General features: G+C 39.9%; 1 protein-coding gene across 13 annotated transcripts in view; it reads left to right on the top strand.

The window, feature by feature from the left end:
• Positions 1–20,255, top strand: part of LOC109965182 (teneurin-3) — a 620,836-nt gene that overhangs the window by 347,532 nt on the left and 253,049 nt on the right. For 11 of the 13 annotated variants that reach the window (XM_020608995.1, XM_020609006.1, XM_020609005.1 and 8 more), the window contains 4 exons: positions 1,702–1,934; positions 6,184–6,304; positions 7,265–7,335; positions 9,836–10,123. In XM_020608995.1, coding sequence (XP_020464651.1) covers positions 1,832–1,934; positions 6,184–6,304; positions 7,265–7,335; positions 9,836–10,123 — 583 coding nt within the window. In that variant the 5' untranslated portion in view covers positions 1,702–1,831. Of the gene's footprint in view, positions 1–243; positions 254–1,701; positions 1,935–6,183; positions 6,305–7,264; positions 7,336–9,835; positions 10,124–20,255 lie in introns of those variants that run through there. The other 2 variants (XM_020608996.1, XM_020608997.1) reach the window with 2 other exon arrangements.

Genomic DNA, 20,255 nt, shown 5'->3' with positions numbered 1-20,255 from the left:
TTGTTTTTTTTTTACGAAATATGGGCTCGTAGTCACTATATGCTTGTAGTAGCACATCCATTTCTGTCGGGGAAAAACGCAGACCTATTTTGGCTTGGTCCTGTTGCCATGGTGACTCGTAATTTCTTCACTCCATTGTTCAGGGCTTTTTATAGTCGCGTGGCACGCGCCTAACTCTGAGTCAAACAACTCAGAGTTGATTAAACCAACTCTTTTCAGCTGTTCTGAAACCGAAAACGTTTTCCAACTCTGGGTAAGTCAACTCAGAGTTCAGGTTTGAACTCTGTTCAAAGTTTGTTAAACCGCCTTCTTGAAATAGGCCCCAGATCTGTCTTCAAAACAGGATAAATACGTATAAAAATACATATAAATACGTGGTTATGATGAAACCATCATGGTTTTATTAGGATTAGGCACAGGGCTCTAGCCTTTATATCAATACTACCTCAGCACAATACAACTGAAAAGGAAAAAAGCAACAAGACATCAAACACAACAACAAACAAACACTGGGCAGGTTGATGTGGCCAGTGACCGCTCATCAGAAACCTAGATCTTCTGCTACCTGCAGAAAGGTACAGGGAGAGAGAGAGAGGACACACTACAGGAGAGAGGAGACACACAGTTAGTGACATGTAATGGTGGCATATAAAAATAAAATGGAGAGGGGAGGAGAGGGGCTCAGCATCATGGGATGCCTCTCAGCCTAGGTTTATAACTAAGGCATGGTACATCAAACCAAACTTATCCTAGAATGCATGTCCAGTAATTTAATAAACATGACTACATGAGTCCAAGTGAAAGCCATCCCGTTAAATAGAAACCAGTGGTATGGTTAAATATATTCCGTGGCAACAGGACGGCCCAGGGCCCCTGTTTGCTTGCAGTTACGATACTACACGACTGTTACCATCTTTGCCCCTTTTTTGTGACCACACTTGATGTGCAGAGCTTACAGAATGTGTCTCTTTGGCAGTATTGTAGCCACTCAACCTCAGCTCCAAGTCCAGTGTTGAGTCCCCAGTGTTGGAGTCCAAGTCACCATAGTTAGAGTCAAGTCAAGTCCCCATTACCCAAGAATTGAGTCTGAGTCGAGTCCCCATTGCCTGAGTTTAAATCATCATGGTCTACAGTAAACATAATGGACCTCACCTTTTTAAAAGGAGTTTACTTACTGTGTGTGACACAAACCAAACATATGTACTTATAAGCATGTCCCCAACACACACACTATTTAGAAGTGAACAGTGTGAATATCAGTGTCAGTGTCTTATGCCAAATGATTATGGCCTATTACAAAAAACATAAGCCACAGTCGTTGTCTCCAACTTTTGAGTCTGGTTGCAGTCAATGCTTGAGTCTGAATCATTAGTGAGCAAATCCAAGTCAAGTCCTGAGGACTGAAGTCAGATCCGAGTTAGAGTCCTGAACTTGAGTACTACAACACTACTCTTTGACATCCATTTTAAATAAGAATTTTAGTATAGATCACATAAATATACGCACAGTAAACATACTTCGCTAGATGAAGATGGTCAGCACAGGAGCACATACTGTGTACGCTTGTAGTTCCTGATTAACATACACTTCTATGGTGTCAGTTTCAAATGTACCAGTTACTATGGGATGAGGTCTTGTCCGATAATTCAGCCTTTGACTTTGTCACTGACTACTCCATTTTCTGTCTCTCTGTGTTTGCAGGTGGAGTTTGACAGCCCTGCACTCTGTCTGTCTGACTCTATCTCTTGTTGTCTTCATCCTTTGTCTTTCTGTCTTTCTGCCTCTTGCTGTCTGTCTTTCTGTCTATGCAGCTGTACAGCAGCATGCCTATATGTGTGCCAGCATCACAAGCAGAGGCATTATGGAAGTGAAAGAGCGGCGTCCATATTGCTCACTCACAAAGAGCTGCAAGGACAAGGAGGGACCATTCACTGGTGAGAAAACAGTTGGCTCAGTCATTTATATATTTATTCATTTATTTGCTCACTTATTTGTTTCTTCATTCATTCATTGGTTCAGTCAGTCAGTCAGAGAGTAAATGATCGCATTTGCATTGAGAGATCATTTGCTTGCCAGGAACTGTACCAACCAACAAGAGTGCTGTTTTGTCATGACAGTCATGTTTAGTATCGTTCTGCTAGTTTCACTCTCAAAATGCTAAGTCTGCAATTGAAAATACAATATGAGAAATTGTGACTGTTATACAAGCCATATGTTCGGTCACAAGAGTAACAGCTTTCAGTAGTGCAGCCTGCAGGGGACCACCTCTGCCCCTCAGAACTCTGCAATCCCCTATGATTGATTTGCTATAGTGTTAGTAATAAAAGTGTGCAATCAGAGTGAATTTGTTTATTCTTACTTCACTCTCAGTCACTTAACCTTAAAAGACCTGACCCAAGCAATAATTAAGATTAATAGGGAGACTTGCTTCCATAAAATAGCAATTCTTTATAATAACCATATGAATCATCATCAGCTCTGAATGTCCTTTCATGTAAGGCCTAAAAAAGGATTATCCCCCTGTTACACTTATTCTCATAGTTATCCTGCTGGATGAATAATTCCATATTCAAGTTACTACAGTACTTTTTCATAACACCTCAGAATCATAACACTATTTGAGCATTACAGATTCCTTTAATAATATCTAAATATGTATATTCCCCATATATTTGCAAAATTTAGGGACAGTCTGGAGTGGCAAACCTTTCACAGCCAGTTAGGATTCATAATACTGTGGCATATTACAAGATAATCCTTATCTCATACAATCTGGCTCTTTATTTAGTTGTGGCCATTATGGCAACAGTGTACTAACTAAATGCCCAGATTGAACAAACTGATCTGAAAGACACAGCAAAGCTCATATTATTACCACAAGTGCCCACTGAAAACATCCAGCACAGTTTACAGACCACCTTCTTTCATATTTCCCATGATTGTGTGCACAGTTTGTTTTCCTGCACAATGAGGATTTTTTCTTAACAATTTGAGTGCACTAGTGTTCAGTCACTATGACCTGAAATACTGACTTTGTTGGAGCTCCAATTTCTTGCAGCGTCAGTCTTTGATTTAATTACTGTAGTTTGATAAAATGGCAGCCTGTCGTCATCGGTGTGTGAATGTTGTGTGAGAATGGGTGAATGGTGTATGATCCTTTGTAAAGTGCTTTGGCCAGTGCAACACACTGTGAGAAAAGCGCTCTATAAAATACAGTCCATTTACCATTTACCAAAATTGAGCTAAAATATTAGCAGAGCAAATAGAAGTGATGGCCACAGCCACAAGTCACTGTCATTCATGTTTGTGTATGTGTGGGCACCTGACATCATTCACACTGTGGGGGCTCAGCCGTTCTCCTAGGGACCAGATGCTGGTCACTGAATTTTAGGGTAACAATTTGGTTAAAGGGTAGGGTAATGTTAGGTTGTGTGTGGCCTGGTGTTACTCATGCCATGGGGATGTAAATCTCTTTGCACAGTCATGCTGTGGGCACCAAAAGCAAGTCCCAAAAACATAAATGACTACATTTTAGAATTTTAGATCAGAGATCCTTATGGCTGAACCACAGGTTTCTTTCCCCCATTGTGGGATCAATTGTGTGAGTAATATTCGATTGTTCTTGATTTACCGGTTGTTTAGTCTCTAGTGCTGTTCCTGATTCTCTCCAGTGCTGCTTTGCCCTGTTTTTAGGTGCCTTTGATTTGCTTATTTGTGCTGTGTAAAATATAATTTTCTGATGACGCTACTTTTATAATCCTTGTGTGTATCGGTCCTAATGCTTTGTTGCCTTTATGTAAGTTTTTATTTTAAGACTAAGTGTTCTTTGTTACTACGTACTTACATACGCATGCGCCACGCGGAGTGGCAGCAAGTTACAGCAGCTGTGTCCTCATTGTGTTCTTTCCCGTGTTTCTATGAAGTTCTGTTCTTATGGTGGTGTCTGCTCTTATGGTGTTATGTTTGTTGTTCTCTATTGCTGCTGTAACACAGAAATTTCCCCACTGTGGGATCAATAAAGTACCTACCTACCGGTTCGGATATTGTAAGTAGTGGTTATGGTCAAGGTTAGGGGAAGTCTCCTGGAAATGATTATAAGTAAATGTAATGTCCCCACAAGGGATGAAACCAAACATGTTTGCATGTGTATGTATGTGCACAACTTTCTGTGTTTGTTTTGGACACAGTTTGATGGTTAAGATAATTGGTGTGAGTATACAGTATGTCTGAGTATCACAGAAGGTAGTTGCTGATGTTGTACATGAGAAGGTCCTGCGTGATTTGTCCAGCTGGCCTGAAGCTGTACTTAGTCCTGCTACTGAAAAGCAGTCATCCAAAGAGCAATTTACAACTTTGGAGCTGATGAACAGGAGCCATAGAATTCTTAGCTTTTAGCTTTTAGGGCCAAATGCTCTTTAGATGTACTGATGATAGTTTGTGTTGTAGCCTAAATGAAAAAGGTGAGAATAATTCTGCTCATAGCTAAACCGTCTCCTAAACAAGTAAATCATCAGCTGTTATAAATGAAGTCCATTGTGTCACAGCTACCTGTGCCTACCACAGGCACTTGAAAAAATATGCTTTTGCTTGGTTTGAAATTTTTTTTGAATAATCACTGGAGCTGTATTGATATTTTGGGCCCCTATAAAAACATTTTGGCAGTGTCCAGAATGAGGATGTTTTTCATTGATCAGTTCTTTCTTGTCAGAACTAGATGATGTGGTTATGAGAGGCACTGGCCACATGGTTTCTGTTTTCTAGTATAAGCAAAGGCATGTTGCTGATGTTTCCCTCCAGGGCTCCACATCTGGAAGTGATCAGTGTCTGCAGCACTGACTGAGAGAATTGCTGAGAGATGATTCTCATTAAAGATCCCATTAAGGTAGAAGTTTGGGCCACAGATTCAAAGTCATTGAATTCTTTTGAACATGTTGTTCCTTTTAAGGGTGGAATGAGATGTGTTTCCTGGAGGCACTGCTGTATAATCACAGCCTTAATCAAAGTGTGACAAAAGAGGGGAAACACAATATTTTTTAAATATTAATTATAGATGTTTTTCCCAGTGATATACAATGTATGAAATGTTTCACTGGAATATGTGAAGGTATGTCTGTGACTAGAATAGTGGTGTATTCAGTTTTCATCAAACTGTGTCTCTCTCTGTGCGGTGAGCAGTGTGTGTGAGTAAAATTTGTGTTTATTGATTGGTCAGCTGATCTGCTACCACAGTAAAAGCTGTAGTGAAAACAGCTTTGCTCTGGGCTGTGCCTGAGAGGGCATCAGACTGACTCTGCCTATTGTCTTTCACAAAATATGCTAGTTATAATTTTATTTTGAATATTTACAGCTGCTTTTTGTTCTTCCTCATGTCTGTTCTGTTTTTTTCAGTAGGTTTATCTATTTGTGTTATTTCAGTCATTCATATTCTGTGATGCCCTGATGCTGCATATAACTACATCAAGTTCACAGAGTCCAGGTGCTTTTTCTTTGCCCATCCATCCTTTAGCAACCTTTTTTCCAGGGTCAGGTTTAGTAGGGCAGTCCAGACATCCTTCTCCTAGGCTGCATGAGATATTTAATCCCTCCAGCTGGACATTTCTGTCTCTCACTGGGAGAAGCTAAGACATAAGGAAAAGTTGTAGAGCCTTGTTAGCCAAATGGGAAGCATCCAATATAAGGCCAACCCAGAGGCCACCGCACAGTATTCACAGCCTTACAAGAATCTGAGGTCTGATTCTAGTGTAGTCATTTAATTTGTGAGATGATACCAGCAAAAAAAAAAAAAAAGTCACCAGTCTACTGTAAACTCATCATGATTTACATGCCTTTGCTTCTCAGGGCAGGGTATGTACAGTATATGTCCATGACTATCATTTCCACACAAAACAAATAATGTCTTAGGGTTTTGTCGATGAGAATATGTTTGTTTGATTTTGTGCCTTTGTGTGTTAGACAATTTTTAGGTCGATACCAGTGTTGTGAGGACATTCTAGCCAGTCCTCAACCCTTCAAAGGGCTGACTGAGGCTTGAGACTTGGTTTTAGGGTTTATGTTAGAGTCAGGCTCAAGTTGGGGTTAGGCATTTAGTAGTAATGGTTAAGTTTAGGGTAAGTTTCTAGGAAATGCACCGTGTGAGTGTCCTCACAATGAAATTAACACTGTGTGTGTATCGATGTATATTAGGTCCATCAGGGGACAGTGAAGACTGTGCTATTGGCTCACAGGGACTCCGGGTCCCCACTCAGAAGTCCTACTCCTCCAGTGAAACACTCAAAGCGTTTGACCAGCACCAAGACCAGACCAGGTTAGAACTGGGATTACACAAATGATTATGTTCCATTTTGTCTAATCTATGTCATAGATGTGTAAAGCACCAGATGTCTTCAAATAACATAGTCTTGAAAAGACTAAAAGAAATATGATTTAACCTGCAATAGGTTTGGAATAGCAAATGCAGTGTAGTAGGTGTTCAACGAACATAATTTGAACTTTTTTCGGAGTTTTATTGGAATCATGCTTTAAATAACTGGGCCAACTTAGGTCTGCTTAACTGGCAGTGATTGAACATAAACTATACTACAGTGCTGTATTGTTTTATAATAACCCTAGCTTATCCAAGAAGACATACTTTATATATCAGAAACACACAGGCAGAAGGGTGCATAATGAATGTGTACGCCACGTCAGTTGCCCACAGTTGTTTTGCAACTGACTATAATAAAGCTTTTGTTATATATTGTACTAATTCTTTTTCAATTTGCAACATCAGCCACAGTTTCTACAGTCAAAATGTAACATTATTTATTGTTCATATGAAGTGCAGGGTTCAAACTGCAGACACTTAACGTGTCTTTAGCCAACTTTAATTATTACTTAGTGACCTTTAATATTCAATTCTAGGTAAACAGAAATGGATTTACTGTAGCTGTCTGAATATCTACTGTAGGTTGCCAGAATCACTAGTAACAATATTTCTCTTCATTAATTCTGCATCCTGGTTGTTTTGCAGTTCCAGACAAGCAAGGTGTAATACCTGTCGTGCACAGAGACAAATGGTCCTCCACTAATGGCATTGACAAGCATGGCTGTATTTTTACTGTATTTCTGACAACACATAACCTGTCCTATTTGATCTGTAATTATACTTTAAACAAAAAAACAAAAACAAAACAAGGGTGCATACTGAGTTTCAACTGATTGTTCTCAAAGACTGGCTTTCAATATTATGACACAACTGATGACTTTTGTTCTTGGTTGTTCACAGGTTACTGTACTCGACAACCAAGGGACACAAGGACATGGTTCACCGTGAACAGGATGATAATAACAGACAAGGTGAGAGACATGCACAGACTCATATACAGCCCATGCCTCCTGCGTTTGGTTATCCGTGCACACTTACGCAACAAGACTGAAGCTGCATATTGAACTAAACAGATGCTCTGTTAGTCGCCTTGCCATTAGGGTGGATGGAAAGAGACCTTTAAGTAATGTTAAATATAAACTAAGTCTGATGAAGGTTATAAGGAACCACTGATAGTGACACTTCGTGTGAAAAAAAGAAAGAAAAGGGTAAAAACCAGACATTCAAAGAAAAGGCTCGTAACCGCAGCATGTGTCCATTGTTCTCCAGCTCCAATTAACACAGCATCAATATGTGAGAAATGAAAAAATCATAATTACTCAATCATCTTATCGCCTTCATTTTCACTGCTGGCCTAATTGGAGCTCATTTAAAATTAATATAAGTTTTAATTGAACGGCAGCACTTGTTATCTCTTGTTGTGCTGTGGATCACCGAAAGCTTTTATAATTTCCTCTTTCCTTTCCTTGTTAAAGATGAAGCGACACATGCAGAGATTTTACAGATCATTAGTTTGTTTCCTTTCCACTTATATTTTAAAGGATTATAATGTGTTATTCAAAGTTGATTTCAGCCACTTTCCAGTTGAAACAGTTACTCTTTACATCTACAACATTTATTTTTAGAAAAAGTATTGTGAAACTGCAATTCACTCATAAAATCCACTCAAAAACTTTTCACCTATTTGCATGTTTTTGGATATTTAAAAAAAATGGAAAAAGAGAAAAAGAAACCATTTTAGCACTCATAAAACATGCTCTTTTAGTTTTGAGGTAAACTGAATTCGTACAAAAAAGTTCCATGAGATGCAAAGATTACAAAGAGAACTAAAGACCTCCACTGAGCATCCCTCATTATACTGTGATTATATGATGTTAACAAGTAACAAGTAAAATCACTGTTCAGTTCATTTCTCCAGGAAGATTGGTATTTTACAGTAAATATATCTGAGCATTTAAATGTCCTTATTTTCATTCATTTATTTAAAATCATCACAGCATCATTGCACTTTATTATACAACATTTTCCAATTTCTCAGTAGGAACAACAATATATTAAACTATATCATTAACAATATATTGTAGTTCCAAAAAATTTAAATGCCATTCAGTGGACAAATTATGACTATAAAATTATGTTCTACGTCAGTTCTTTTTATGCCTCATTTCATTTTCATCTTACTTTTCATTAATATGTTTATATATGAAAATTTCCATCTTTGTTTATGAACACATTTTTATGGAATTAGATCAAAATGTCTCAGATTTAGGGTCATCTATCAAAATCCATTTCAATTATTTCTGGGTTATTAAGCACACAGAGTCTCATTATGACACACATTGATAGCAGAGGACCTTCTATAGCTGAGGGTAGGTTATAGATTTGCCTGGTTGAGTACTGCTCCTCGGAAATCTCACTATAATCCAAATTGTGACTCATCTGTCTTTCTGTTAATTATGTTGACTTTGTGAAGGTAAGCTATCATATTGTATTTCTAGATGTTGTTATTATTTTTATTTTTGCTATTTGTTTTGGTTTTGTATTTGCCTTCAATGATTCAAAATTGCAGTTGTTTTAGCCCCAAATCCCTCATTTGCTCATGTTGTTTTTGTCAAAAATAAGACGAATTTTTTAGTGTTATTTAATATTTAAATATAATTTTTGAATAAATCAATACATTCAAATTAAAATGAATAAATTATATTGAAAATGTGCATCATAATGTGAGTTGCACCATCTTTCCATCTTTATGTCTTAATAGTCTCCTGTAATCTGCCTCCTCTCCTGTAATGGCCAGACTGGATTTAAAAGATCTAGCCAATAAGTGTTTGCCTTCTGGGGTTCTGCCACAATTTACTATACTCATAATTATATTGTGTAAAGAAGTAATAATGTTTTTAGGTTGAATTTTTAATTAAATCATTGTCCTGGAGGACTGCGTTGCTGTGGTTTGTCACAGACTCATAACCTGGCTTAGGTTTGGCTCTTCAAATTGAGCCAAGACAGTCTGACTCTATATTCCTCTGCATGGGTTGCAGCTGCTGTCAGTATGTGGTTTCCTTTTTGAACTTCCACTTTGCACACTTTGTTGCTGCACACCCACACACTCTCAAATGCAAAACCAGGTGTGTCTGTGATGATAAGCCTTTATATGGGGTCAGTACTGTATGGCACAGATTTTTAATTAATAAGTTGATTAACGGAAACCAAGTCATTTATCAAGCAAAAATGCAAAAATATTTTTTGGCCAAAGCTTTACTAATATTGCTAATTACATATCTTTGGTTTACATTACAATTTTTGGCCAAGCAAAATGTGTTTCACAGCTTCAAGCCAATGAACTCTTGTAAGAGATGAAAAGTGACAATGAATATGACAATTTTTTACTCAGCAAGAAGCAAGTGAATATGAGTGAAATGTACCTGTAATCACAAAATATTATACAGTAGTCTTTGTCTGTGCCTGTTTCAGGTCAGCATTTCAGTCTTCGTCAGCTGGGGATCTGTGAGCCACCGTCACGTCGTGGCTTGGCGTTCTGCTCCGAGTTGGGCCTCCCCCATCGTGGCTTCTCGGTTGGTACAGCCCAGGACCTAGACACTGATACTCAGGCCGTGATGTCACCAGAGCGCGCCATGCGACTGTGGGGCCGTGGGGGTCTGGGTAAATCATCTGGGAGGAGTTCCTGCCTGTCCAGCCGCTCCAACTCAGTGCTGACCCTTACTGACACTGAGCATGAAAACAAGTCAGACAGCGACAATGGTAGGACTCTGTCTTCACTTCTTTTTTCTTTCCAGTTTTCCTTTCCTCTCTGTGCTCATAAACTCATCTAATAATATTATTTTTGACATTTAATTTTTCTTAAATTTAGAGGTGGTTTGTATTTAAATGTTCAGCTCAGTTTTAGTCATGTATTGACTGGCAGCTTCTTCTCAGTCACACACAGAAACACTCTTCAAGATTCATTCATTCTGATCAGTTTCTGCTTTTCACTCTTCATTGTCTACTCATGCATGATTTTGTCTTATGTTCATTTTTTCATTTTATGGATGTGTACATGCTGTGTCCAGCCAGCACTAATGTGCAGTGGCATCCTCCATACAAATTCAGAATGTGTGAGTATGCTCACATTTCTCAAATTTAGCATCAAGTTTCTTTCTGATTCTGTACATTCATAATTGATGCCCTGGATGCTCCCATGGCCTGTCCTGACATTGGAAAGATAGAGCTTATTTTTTGTGAAAAATATTTCTGAATAAGTCTGGAATCAGTTTTTAATACCAAGCATTAATTTAGAATTTTAAAAGGTAATATATAAATGGCACATTTTGACATTTTTTACTCAGTCTCAGTGAAGACTTCTCCTTTATTTAATCAAATTTAATCAAAAATGATCATTATCTGTTGTAGAAAAATCTGCCACGTAATGTAACTTTTAGAATTTGCTGTGACTCTGTGTGTGTGTGTCTGTGTGTGTGAAGGAGAGACAGAGAGAAGGGGCATAAAATGTGGTCATTTTTGGTTCCACCCTTGCTGAAGCGTCTCATTTCATCATTGTCTAAAGATATTAACTACAGTCATGGGATGGTTAAGGTGGTTAGTGGCCTTTTGTTTCTGTAATGATGGAACATTTGAACAATTACAATACAAATATTTGTTTTTCTTTTTAGTCTCAAATAAAAAAAGCCCTGTCATTTAAAAAAATACTACAATAGGAGTATTTTTAGCTATTCAACCCTGCTGGATATTTAATATTTCATTAGAGGATTTTGTTGTTTTTAAAACATGACAGTTAGTAACAACAGCTTTTTTTGTTTAACAATAATTTCATTAGCAAAACATTAACATATTATTTTATCTAAAGGATGAATTCTGAATTTAAGGGATTTGCCTTAAATAAAATTTTATTTAAATTACTAAAATAAATGAAACAACCAAAAGGAAAAAGTTTAAAAAGAAACTGTTTCAGACTTTGACTTCTGACATTGATCCATCCATCTTCATCCACTTCATCCAAGACCGGGTCGCAGGGTTAGTAGCCTGAGCAGAGAGCCTCCCAGACTTCCCTCTCTCCACACACCTCCTCTAGCTCCTCGGGAGGAATCCTAAGCAGGTGCCCGGGCCACCTAAACTGGTTCCACTCAATGTAGAGGAGCAGTGGCTCTACTCCGAGCTCCTCACGGGTGACACAGATGTATCCATTACTTTTCTAATTATTTTGATATTGATATGAAACATAATGTAGCTGAGTGATTAAGTGAACACCTTTTTTAGATAAGTTATAACTTTTCCATAGGTTTCAAAAGGTTATTGTTAAAGACACTAACTATCTGACATTGATCTTTTTTTTTAATTGTGCACCAATCCCCACCTCACCAATGGCTGTGTCATCAGTGCCAATTCTGGGGGGTAGGGAGTGAGTACAGTACTAGTAGAGGGATAGACAAAGCTGAGGGAGCTCAAAACACAAAATGTCCTGATCATTAGTTCAAGTTCAAGTTCAAAGTGTTTATTTGTCATATGCACAGTTAGGAAACGTGTTTCCCTGTACAATGAAATTCTTACTTTGCCGTCCACATGAATGCCACAAAATACAAATCAAATATAAAGTAGATAAATTTCATTTGTATTTTCATTAATTTAAATAATTATCACAGTTTAGCTAAACAGTCATTTGTTTTTGCACTTTGTGTCCACGTGTGTGTTTTGAAGTCAGTGTACATTATATGTGTTCAAAATGTGTGTGTGCAAATATCTGTAAAGTAGCTCTTTTTATGCCCGTGTATCTGTTTGTGTGTGTGTGTGTGTGTGTGTGTGTGTATTTAGGTAACTTTTTTTAAAAACAGGTGTTAATTTTATTCTTTATAAAGGACTTGTTTATTACACACACACACATTATACGCAATATTTTCATTAAGCACGCCGTGGATTTTCATTAAGAGATGTGATTTTGTAATTAACGGTGAGATAAAGTGCTGAGTCATTTTATTTCCTATATTAAGTTTGATAATGTTTTTATTAAATGGCATTGTGCTGTGGATGTTAGTGCTCTGGAGGATGTACTTCTCATCTCTAAAAGTGAGGAGTCGTCAAGTTTTCAAAGGCTAATTGACTCTTTAAAATGCAGCTGTGTGTGTGTGTGTGTGTGTGTGTGTGTGTGTGTGTGTGTGTGGCTTAGCTTGAAGTCAGCTATTGTTCTCACTAGTTACTGAGTGTCTAATTGTGTAGAAATGGTTCAAATGTGTGTTTAGACCTGGTTTTACTGGTGGTGGCCAGGTCATTATTGGGGTGATGCTGAACCTTGGTGTACCCTGGAGAAAAGCTGGGCAAACACATTAGGTTGTTATTTGAACCTATTACAGAATTTCATAGTAGTGTCTCTTAATAGTGTTGCAAGGAAATTCTGTCATTTTTGTATTAAAAAACACATTTGCATTGACATAATTCATCCTCAGTTAATTGGTTAATGGCTTAATTGTGAATGCCATGAAAGGTAATACTACAGAATCTGTGACATTGTCAGTGAGAACAGAACTTTTCTAGCCCTTTCCCACTGCAAAACCTTGTCCAAGAACTGTGTAACTGTAAGAATCTGGTTACAGCTTTGGCTCCTCAGATGTCCAGTGGCCAAGGAACAATTATAGCAAAGTTTGGAGGACTGAATGTTTCTGGTAGAACTCAAGCCCTGGAAAAGAAAAAAACTAAAGTGGAGTAAATGGCATTGCAGACTGAGAAGCAGAACAACACTCAGGACAATGGATGCATTTATTCTTTCCGGCAATTTTTGTACATTTCCTTTCCAACAACCTTTTAAGCACATGGTTGCACAACAGTGAACCTAAAACAAAGATGATGGCTCAGTAAAAAAGGGTGTCTGAAGTAAAGTCTAATCTTAACCTTTGTTCCAGGGGAATCCTGATGGAGTTTCTGCGTGTAGTTCCTGGGCAAAATAGTTAATAACGTGGATGCACTGTAGCAAGCCTGTAGCATAAAGAACAGTTTGTACTTGATCTTATCCAGGCTTGAGTACTGTTGGGATCTAAACAGTTCTACCCAACTACATATACATGTTGACTTGAACTTCATCCTTAGCTTCAGTATGACCAGTGTGGTATTGAGCCATGTCAAGAGTTTCCTTTGAGAGTAAACGTATGCAGTGAGACACCACTCAGAAGCCATTTCACCTTCACCTGTGTCTCTTGTGCTGCTCCTCACTTTCTGAACAGAGCTGACAGCCTAGTTATTGTACTGTAAACAGCAGATAATACTTTGCTTCTGCTGAAACACCTATTGTTTCTCTGTCCCTTGATACTGACCCTTATTCACAAAGGGAAGTGTGTGTGCAAGGGCATGGGCACAGAAACTTAAACCAACTTCTGTGATTCTATTACCAGTTTTGTTGCAAAAGAAAGATAACAGGAAGAGAGAAATGAATGGATCACAGAGGTGGTGGAGAAAGCACAAAATAATTCAATGGAGATTTAGTCATTCAGAAGAGAAGCAGGGAAAGTCAGGAATAAAGGCAGGACAGGGAATGGGAGAAGCCTCTCTGCATTGTTTGTTCTCCTGAGAGGAAATATTAAACCAGAGACGTCTGGCTGGCTCCCCAGTGGACACACAAGCACACACACACACACACATACTGGCAAATGTAAACACTTTTGTGGTGCCTGGACCCATGGGTGTCCAACTGCTGTTTTCCCCGTAACTTGATATTGGTGATCTCAACTACAGGGACAAAAAAAAAAAAAAAACACTGATTCACTGTCTTTTCTTGAACACGTCCTCAGATCACAGAAGGTGGTGACTTTTTCATTTCTTGCTCATTTTGAATAAACATGAAAACTGCATAGCTAAGTACAAAAATGTAAACTCTTACTTATGAACAGCAAAACCAAAGATATGCTCCAATTGTATTGTGGAGATAAAATGTAAAGTATGTGCAAACTAAACTGCAGAAAAATGGCAACATACATGGAAGGAGCAACAGACAGATGTCTAGTTGTGTGCCATAACCTCCCCTGTCTAATGTCTTTGAGTTTAAATGTGATAGTTTAAGTTCAGCTGTGTGTGTTTGTATGTTTATGGTGTGTGAAGAGAGGAAGGCAACAGGAATAAGTGACAAAAGAAATAGTGACAGACACGATGTGATGGTGAGGGGAAAAAAGAACAATTTGCAAAGAGGGAATTGGGGGGGGCAGCGCGGTGGTTAGCACTGTGGCCTCACAGTGAGAAGGTTCTGGGTTCGGGTCCCGGCCGACCCGGGGCTTCTCTGCGCGGAGTTTGCATGTTCTCCCCATGCTTGCGTGCTCCAGGTGCTCCAGCTTCCTCCCACAGTCCAAAAACATGCAGCATAGGTTGATTGGTGTCTCTAAATTGCCCGTAGGAGTGATTGTGTGTATGAGTGGTTGTTCGTCTGTGTGTTAGCCCTGAAATGGACAGGCAACCTGCCCAGGGTGTACTTTTCCTCTCACCCACAGCTGGCTGGGATTGGCTCCAGCCCCCCGTGACCCTGTTTGGGACTAAGCGGTTTAGAAAATGGATGGATGAATTGGAGGGATGGAAGCAGGTAGGCAGACAGGAAAAGGTGTACCTCATCTTTGCTAACCAGATTACTTTACTATGTGTCAACAAGACATTTAATCAAATTCCTATCTCTAAGCTGCTTAACACAATAACCCTAGATGTTCTATAGGCACACACACACACACAACCATTATACTCAAAGCTCTCAGACCTTTATACTGTATACACCTTTCACACCTAAGCAGAGTCCAGAAGCGGGTTGGGTACCTACATAAAATGATGTGTAACTGGCAAAAACATACAGTATGTTTATATTAATTCTCAGGTATGTTCATGGGTAAAAAATAGACCAAATGCAGGTGGGTGATGAGAGAAGTAAACATAATTTAAACAAGAGCACATGTACTGTACCTCTGCCAAGGCATAACATTCGCTCACGCAAATGGGTCCCTTGTGAAAATTGAGATCCATAACAACACAAAATGTGTCCTAAAATCCTTGATCCGGATCCAATCCGGATCATCTTTTAAGGTTTGATAGGCAGTTATACTGCATCACACCTGAACATTTCATGGTTCTATCTTCATTATAGGCCAAGTTATGGCAGGAAATATGTGTTAAATGGGGTTTTCAATGTTAACTTTAAATGGCCGTCAGATCCAGGTGAAATTTGGTCTGGTGCCACCCTACATAGGTAGGTGTGTCAAATTTCAAACAAAAAATGATTTTTAGAACCTTTACCAGAGATGCGACTTTTGTTTTTATTTGCCCCATGTTAAACATAGGATTTGTTGTTTGGTTTTGTGATTTATTCATGTTATTTTTGTGACCTTGACCTTAGAGTTTTTGGCCAAAATCTAATCCCTTCTAGGGTTGGCCACTGCCAATGTCTGTACCAAGTATGCTGATACCAAGTATCCAGCTGTTCGTCCGTAATCCTGCTAACCAAAATACACACACACGGGACCAAAACCATAACCTTCTTGGTGGAGGTAATTAAATAAATAAATAAATAAGGTGCCGCTACTTTAAACATCTAATCCAGCATAGTTTTATTAAGTCTAAATAACCGATCCATTTACAGTATTGTGAAGGCCTATGACACAACCTTTGACTGCTCAACTCACATCCAGCTAACAGGACATCACTCAGACATCAATGTAGGTGTCAGTGTGTCAAACTGGATAACCTAAAAGTGAAGTAGCTGGTGGTGAATAAAAAATTGTGGACAGTACATCATAGAAGATCTTGTTGTTTTGGCATACAGTGACCTGTAGTGCCGTCCAGAGGGGAGGAGTTCAAACAGTTTATGTCCAGGGTGTGAGGGGTCTGCAGAAATTTTCTCTGCCCTCCTTTTAACCCGTGAGGTGTACAGGTCCTCCATGGAGGACAATCTGGCACTGATGATTCTTTCTGCAGTCCTGACTGTCCGCTGGAGTCTTTTCCTGTCCTGCTTTGTTGCTGAACCAAACCAGACAGTGATGGAAGTGAAGAGGACAAACTGTTATGTTTAAAAATGATAATTTCTCAGTAGAAATAACATCTGAAGGTATAAGGAGATAGCTACCCATAACTGCAGGTTGCCATTATTTGGGGGAATTGGGGTCTTGTCCTGAATTAATGACACAAAAGAGGGAGGTCTGCAGGGAACTCTGTTTGCAGGTTTGTGGTAGTCAATTACTGAGTGAGTACATCTGACAAAAAACCCCAAGCAGTGTTTGGAGCTTTAATAAGTTTCAAATATGCAACCTTAGTTTGAGAGGTTAAGCTGTGTTCCTATATCCAGGGGTTAGCATATCGTGGCCTTCAAACACTCTATAAAACTAAAATCAGCAGCTCCTGGGGCAGGTTGAAGTTCCTGAGCTGGTGCAGGAAGTACATTGTCTACTTTGCCTTCTTGGTGATGGTGCTGATGTTGGATGTCCACTTCAGGTGCTGGGAGATTGTGAAGCCTAGGAACTAGTAGGACTCCACTGTCTATACAGTGCTGCTGAGTATGGTAAGAGGGGATAGAGTGGTGGGGCTCCTTCTGAAGTTCACTGACATCTCCACTGTTTTGAGCCAGCTGTTCAACCTCCCATTTGTAGGCTGACTCATCACCGTCTTGGATGAGGCAGATGACTGTTGTGTTGTCTGCAAACTTCAGGATCTTTACAGAAGGGTCACCTTAAGTGCAGTCAGTAGTATAGAGGGAGAACAACAGCAGAGAGAGCACAGGTCCCTGGGGTGCACCTGTGCTGATAGTCTGGGTGCTGGATGTGGTTTTCCCCAGCCTGACCTGCTGCTTCCTGTCTGTCAGAAAGCTGGTAATCCACTCACCAGTGGGGGCAGGCACAATGAGCTGGGTTAGTTTGGAGTGGAAGGTGTCTAGGATGATGATGTTGAATGCTGAACTGAAGTCCACAAAGAGGACTTGTGCATAGGTCCCTGGGGAGTTGAGGTGTTGCAGGATGTAAAGCAGTGCCATGTTGACTGCATCATCCACTGACCTGTTTGTGTGGTAGGCAAACTACAGGGGGTCCAGCAGGGGGGTCTACAATGTCTTTCAGATGTGCCAACACCAGCCTCTCAAAGCATTCCATGACCACAGATATCACCGCAACAGGTCTGTAGTCATTTAGTCCTTTGATGGCAGTTTTTTGGGGGACTGGGATGATGGTGGAGCATTTGAAGCAGGAGGGGTTACGTAGAGCTCCAGTGATTTATTGAATATCTGTGTGAATATGGGGCCTAGCTGTACAGCGCAGGCTTCCAGGCAGAAGGAGCTTATGCTGTCCAGGCCTGGTGCCTTTGTGGTCTTTTGTCTTTTAAAGAGGCCTCATATGGCCTCTTCACAGATTGCCATAAATGGGTTCCGAGGGGGTTGTGGAGGGAGCAGCTTCTGGTTGGGGGACAGAGGTGAGGAGGGTGAGAGGTATTGGGATCTGCATCTCAAACCTGCAGCAAGACTGATTCAGCTCTTCTGCCAGTTGACAGTTTTCCACAGCAGTGGGAGAAGGTCTCCTGTAGCCCTAATTCTCTGACTGCTTCTCCACACAGTGACATGGTCATTGGCTGTCTCTCTGTCCATCTAGCCTCTTGGTCTAATTCCCCTTAGCCTTCTGGAGCTCCCTTTTGAGAGTGTTTCTTGCCTGTTTATACTCGTCCCTGTCCCTGCTCCTGAAGGTCTTCTCCTTAGCACAGCGAAGCTGTCTGAACTTAGCTGTGAACCAGGGTTTGTTGTTGTATATCCGGAACATCTCAGTGTGTACACACATTCTCGAAAAAACTGATGTATGACACAGTGTCAATAAGTTCATGAATGTCTGTAGCAGGTGTTTCAAAAACACTCCAGTCTGTGCAGTTGAAGCAGGCCTGCAGCTCTGCTTTAGCCTCCCTGGTCCACTTCCTCACTGTTGTGGTCACAGGCTTAGCAGTTTTTAGTTTCTGCTTGTAGGATAGGAGTAAATGAATGAGGCAGTGTTCAGTGAGCCCCAGGGCTGCTCAAGGGGCTGAGTGGTAGGCATCTTTTACTACAGTGTAACAATGGTCTAGCGTATTCTTGTCTCTGGTGGGAGAGCTGATGTGCTGCCTGTATCTTGGCAGCTTGTGGCTGAGGTTGGCCTGTTAAAATCACCTAAGATGATGACCTGGGAGTCTGGGTGCCTTTGTTCTATGCTAGTCATCTGTTCGGCTAGGAGCCATAATGCATTGTTATGGAGGCATGTGGATGGATGTACTCCCCAACTAGAATAAATGGGTTTATTTCTCTTGGTGAATAAAAATCTCTACAGTTTAGGAATAGTAGCAGTTTGTCCATTTTGTAGTCTAGGAAGCGAAGGTTTGCTAGGTGGATAGCCAGGAGTGGTGTTCGAAACCCCCATAGCCTTGCAAAGGCTTTGGATCTCTGGCCTTTGTGTTGCTTGTTGCTTCTTGTGGATCACCACTATTGCTGCCGCCCCACTGATCAAGAAGTCCAAACATTTTGCCCCAGCCATAAGAACAGGGGTAAAATTGTCCAAAGTTGCTGGATGTTCAAGAGCTCCTCTCTGATGTAGGTAATCTGAAATGGGTTGCAAAAACTGCTGAAAACAACAAAAACACAAAAGAACTCTGCTGACAGCTGCCTCCAACAGGTAGCGGGTTGGGTCCAATACAGAGTTTTGTGAGTGTGATTTTTCAAAATTAGACCAATGCAGGACTCTGCACCAGAATAACTTAAGAATAGTATAGTAACATCTGTAAATATCAGGAAATAATCCTTAATGTATGAAACAGTCACTCCAGGCTGCCTTTTACCAGAGTTTCTGAGTAAAGGTGAGAGAATCCTTCAAAGCGAATGTGTTTCTGCATTTACTTGAAATCTGACAGTAAAACTTTGAAGGCTGATTAGAATCACTGGAACATCTGAGGAATTACTAGATATTTAATTTATCAGGGCTCAGGGAAAAGCTGACTTTTTTTTGGTGGCTCTAAAGTACCATACTGTACAGTACATGTGGCGTGTCCTTGAATATGGAACACTACAGCACCCATGAGCCAGCATGTCTGTTGCTGTGAAAAAGAAACAAGCCAAAATCACAAAAAAAGCTTCTAGCACATTCAGTATGCTTGTGGATTTTTTGGTTGCTGTTTACTTGGCTACATTTTGTGCTACTCTGAAAATATGCAAGCGAGAATAACAAGAGATTTTGGAATATAATACACAGAAGGCTAGACCCTCATGTGCACTACATGTCCAAAAGTATGTGGACATGACCCTGTTCACACACTCACCCTGCGTCAGTGCTGGAGCTCACTAATATGCTTCTGGGACCAAATCCCAGCAGCTATGTTCCAAGCCAGTGTGACAAGCTTTACTAGAGGAGTTGGAGACTGTTATGGCTGCGAAATAATGTCCATCATTTCAAGATGTTTAAATATCACATATGGTTGGTGTCCACACAGTTATGACATGTATTGTATAGCTGTATAGCTGTAGGGCACATGACCACTGGAAGATACAGTATATTGCTAACATTGTAAGTTGTCATTTATAAAGCAGATGGAAAATGGCAAACCTCCAGTATGGCTGTCAGAGGGTGGATATGTCACCTGAGAGGATTATTTTTGAAAAAAATGAGCCAGTTGTAATGTTTCTCACTGTCTTGAGGACTAACTGTGTTTGAGCCTTCTCTTTTCCCTATCTCTGGCTCTCCTTCTCTTCAGCATCTCCACCTTTCTCTCACTTTTTTTCTAACTTCACTACTTTCCTTTCACCATTTCTAAGCGGCAATAGTGCCCTCAGGGCTACAAAAGATAGGATATTATAACGATTCTCTCTTTTTTGCCATCATTAAGTAATCACTGGACACTGGTTGGCAGGATCTTTTGAAATCACAGCTCTTAA

Source organism: Monopterus albus, unplaced genomic scaffold, assembly GCF_001952655.1.
Source record: "Monopterus albus unplaced genomic scaffold, M_albus_1.0 scaffold97.1, whole genome shotgun sequence".
Lineage (NCBI taxonomy): Eukaryota > Metazoa > Chordata > Actinopteri > Synbranchiformes > Synbranchidae > Monopterus > Monopterus albus.
Note: the sequence above shows the minus strand (reverse complement) of the source record. Positions and strands in the feature narration are given on the sequence as shown.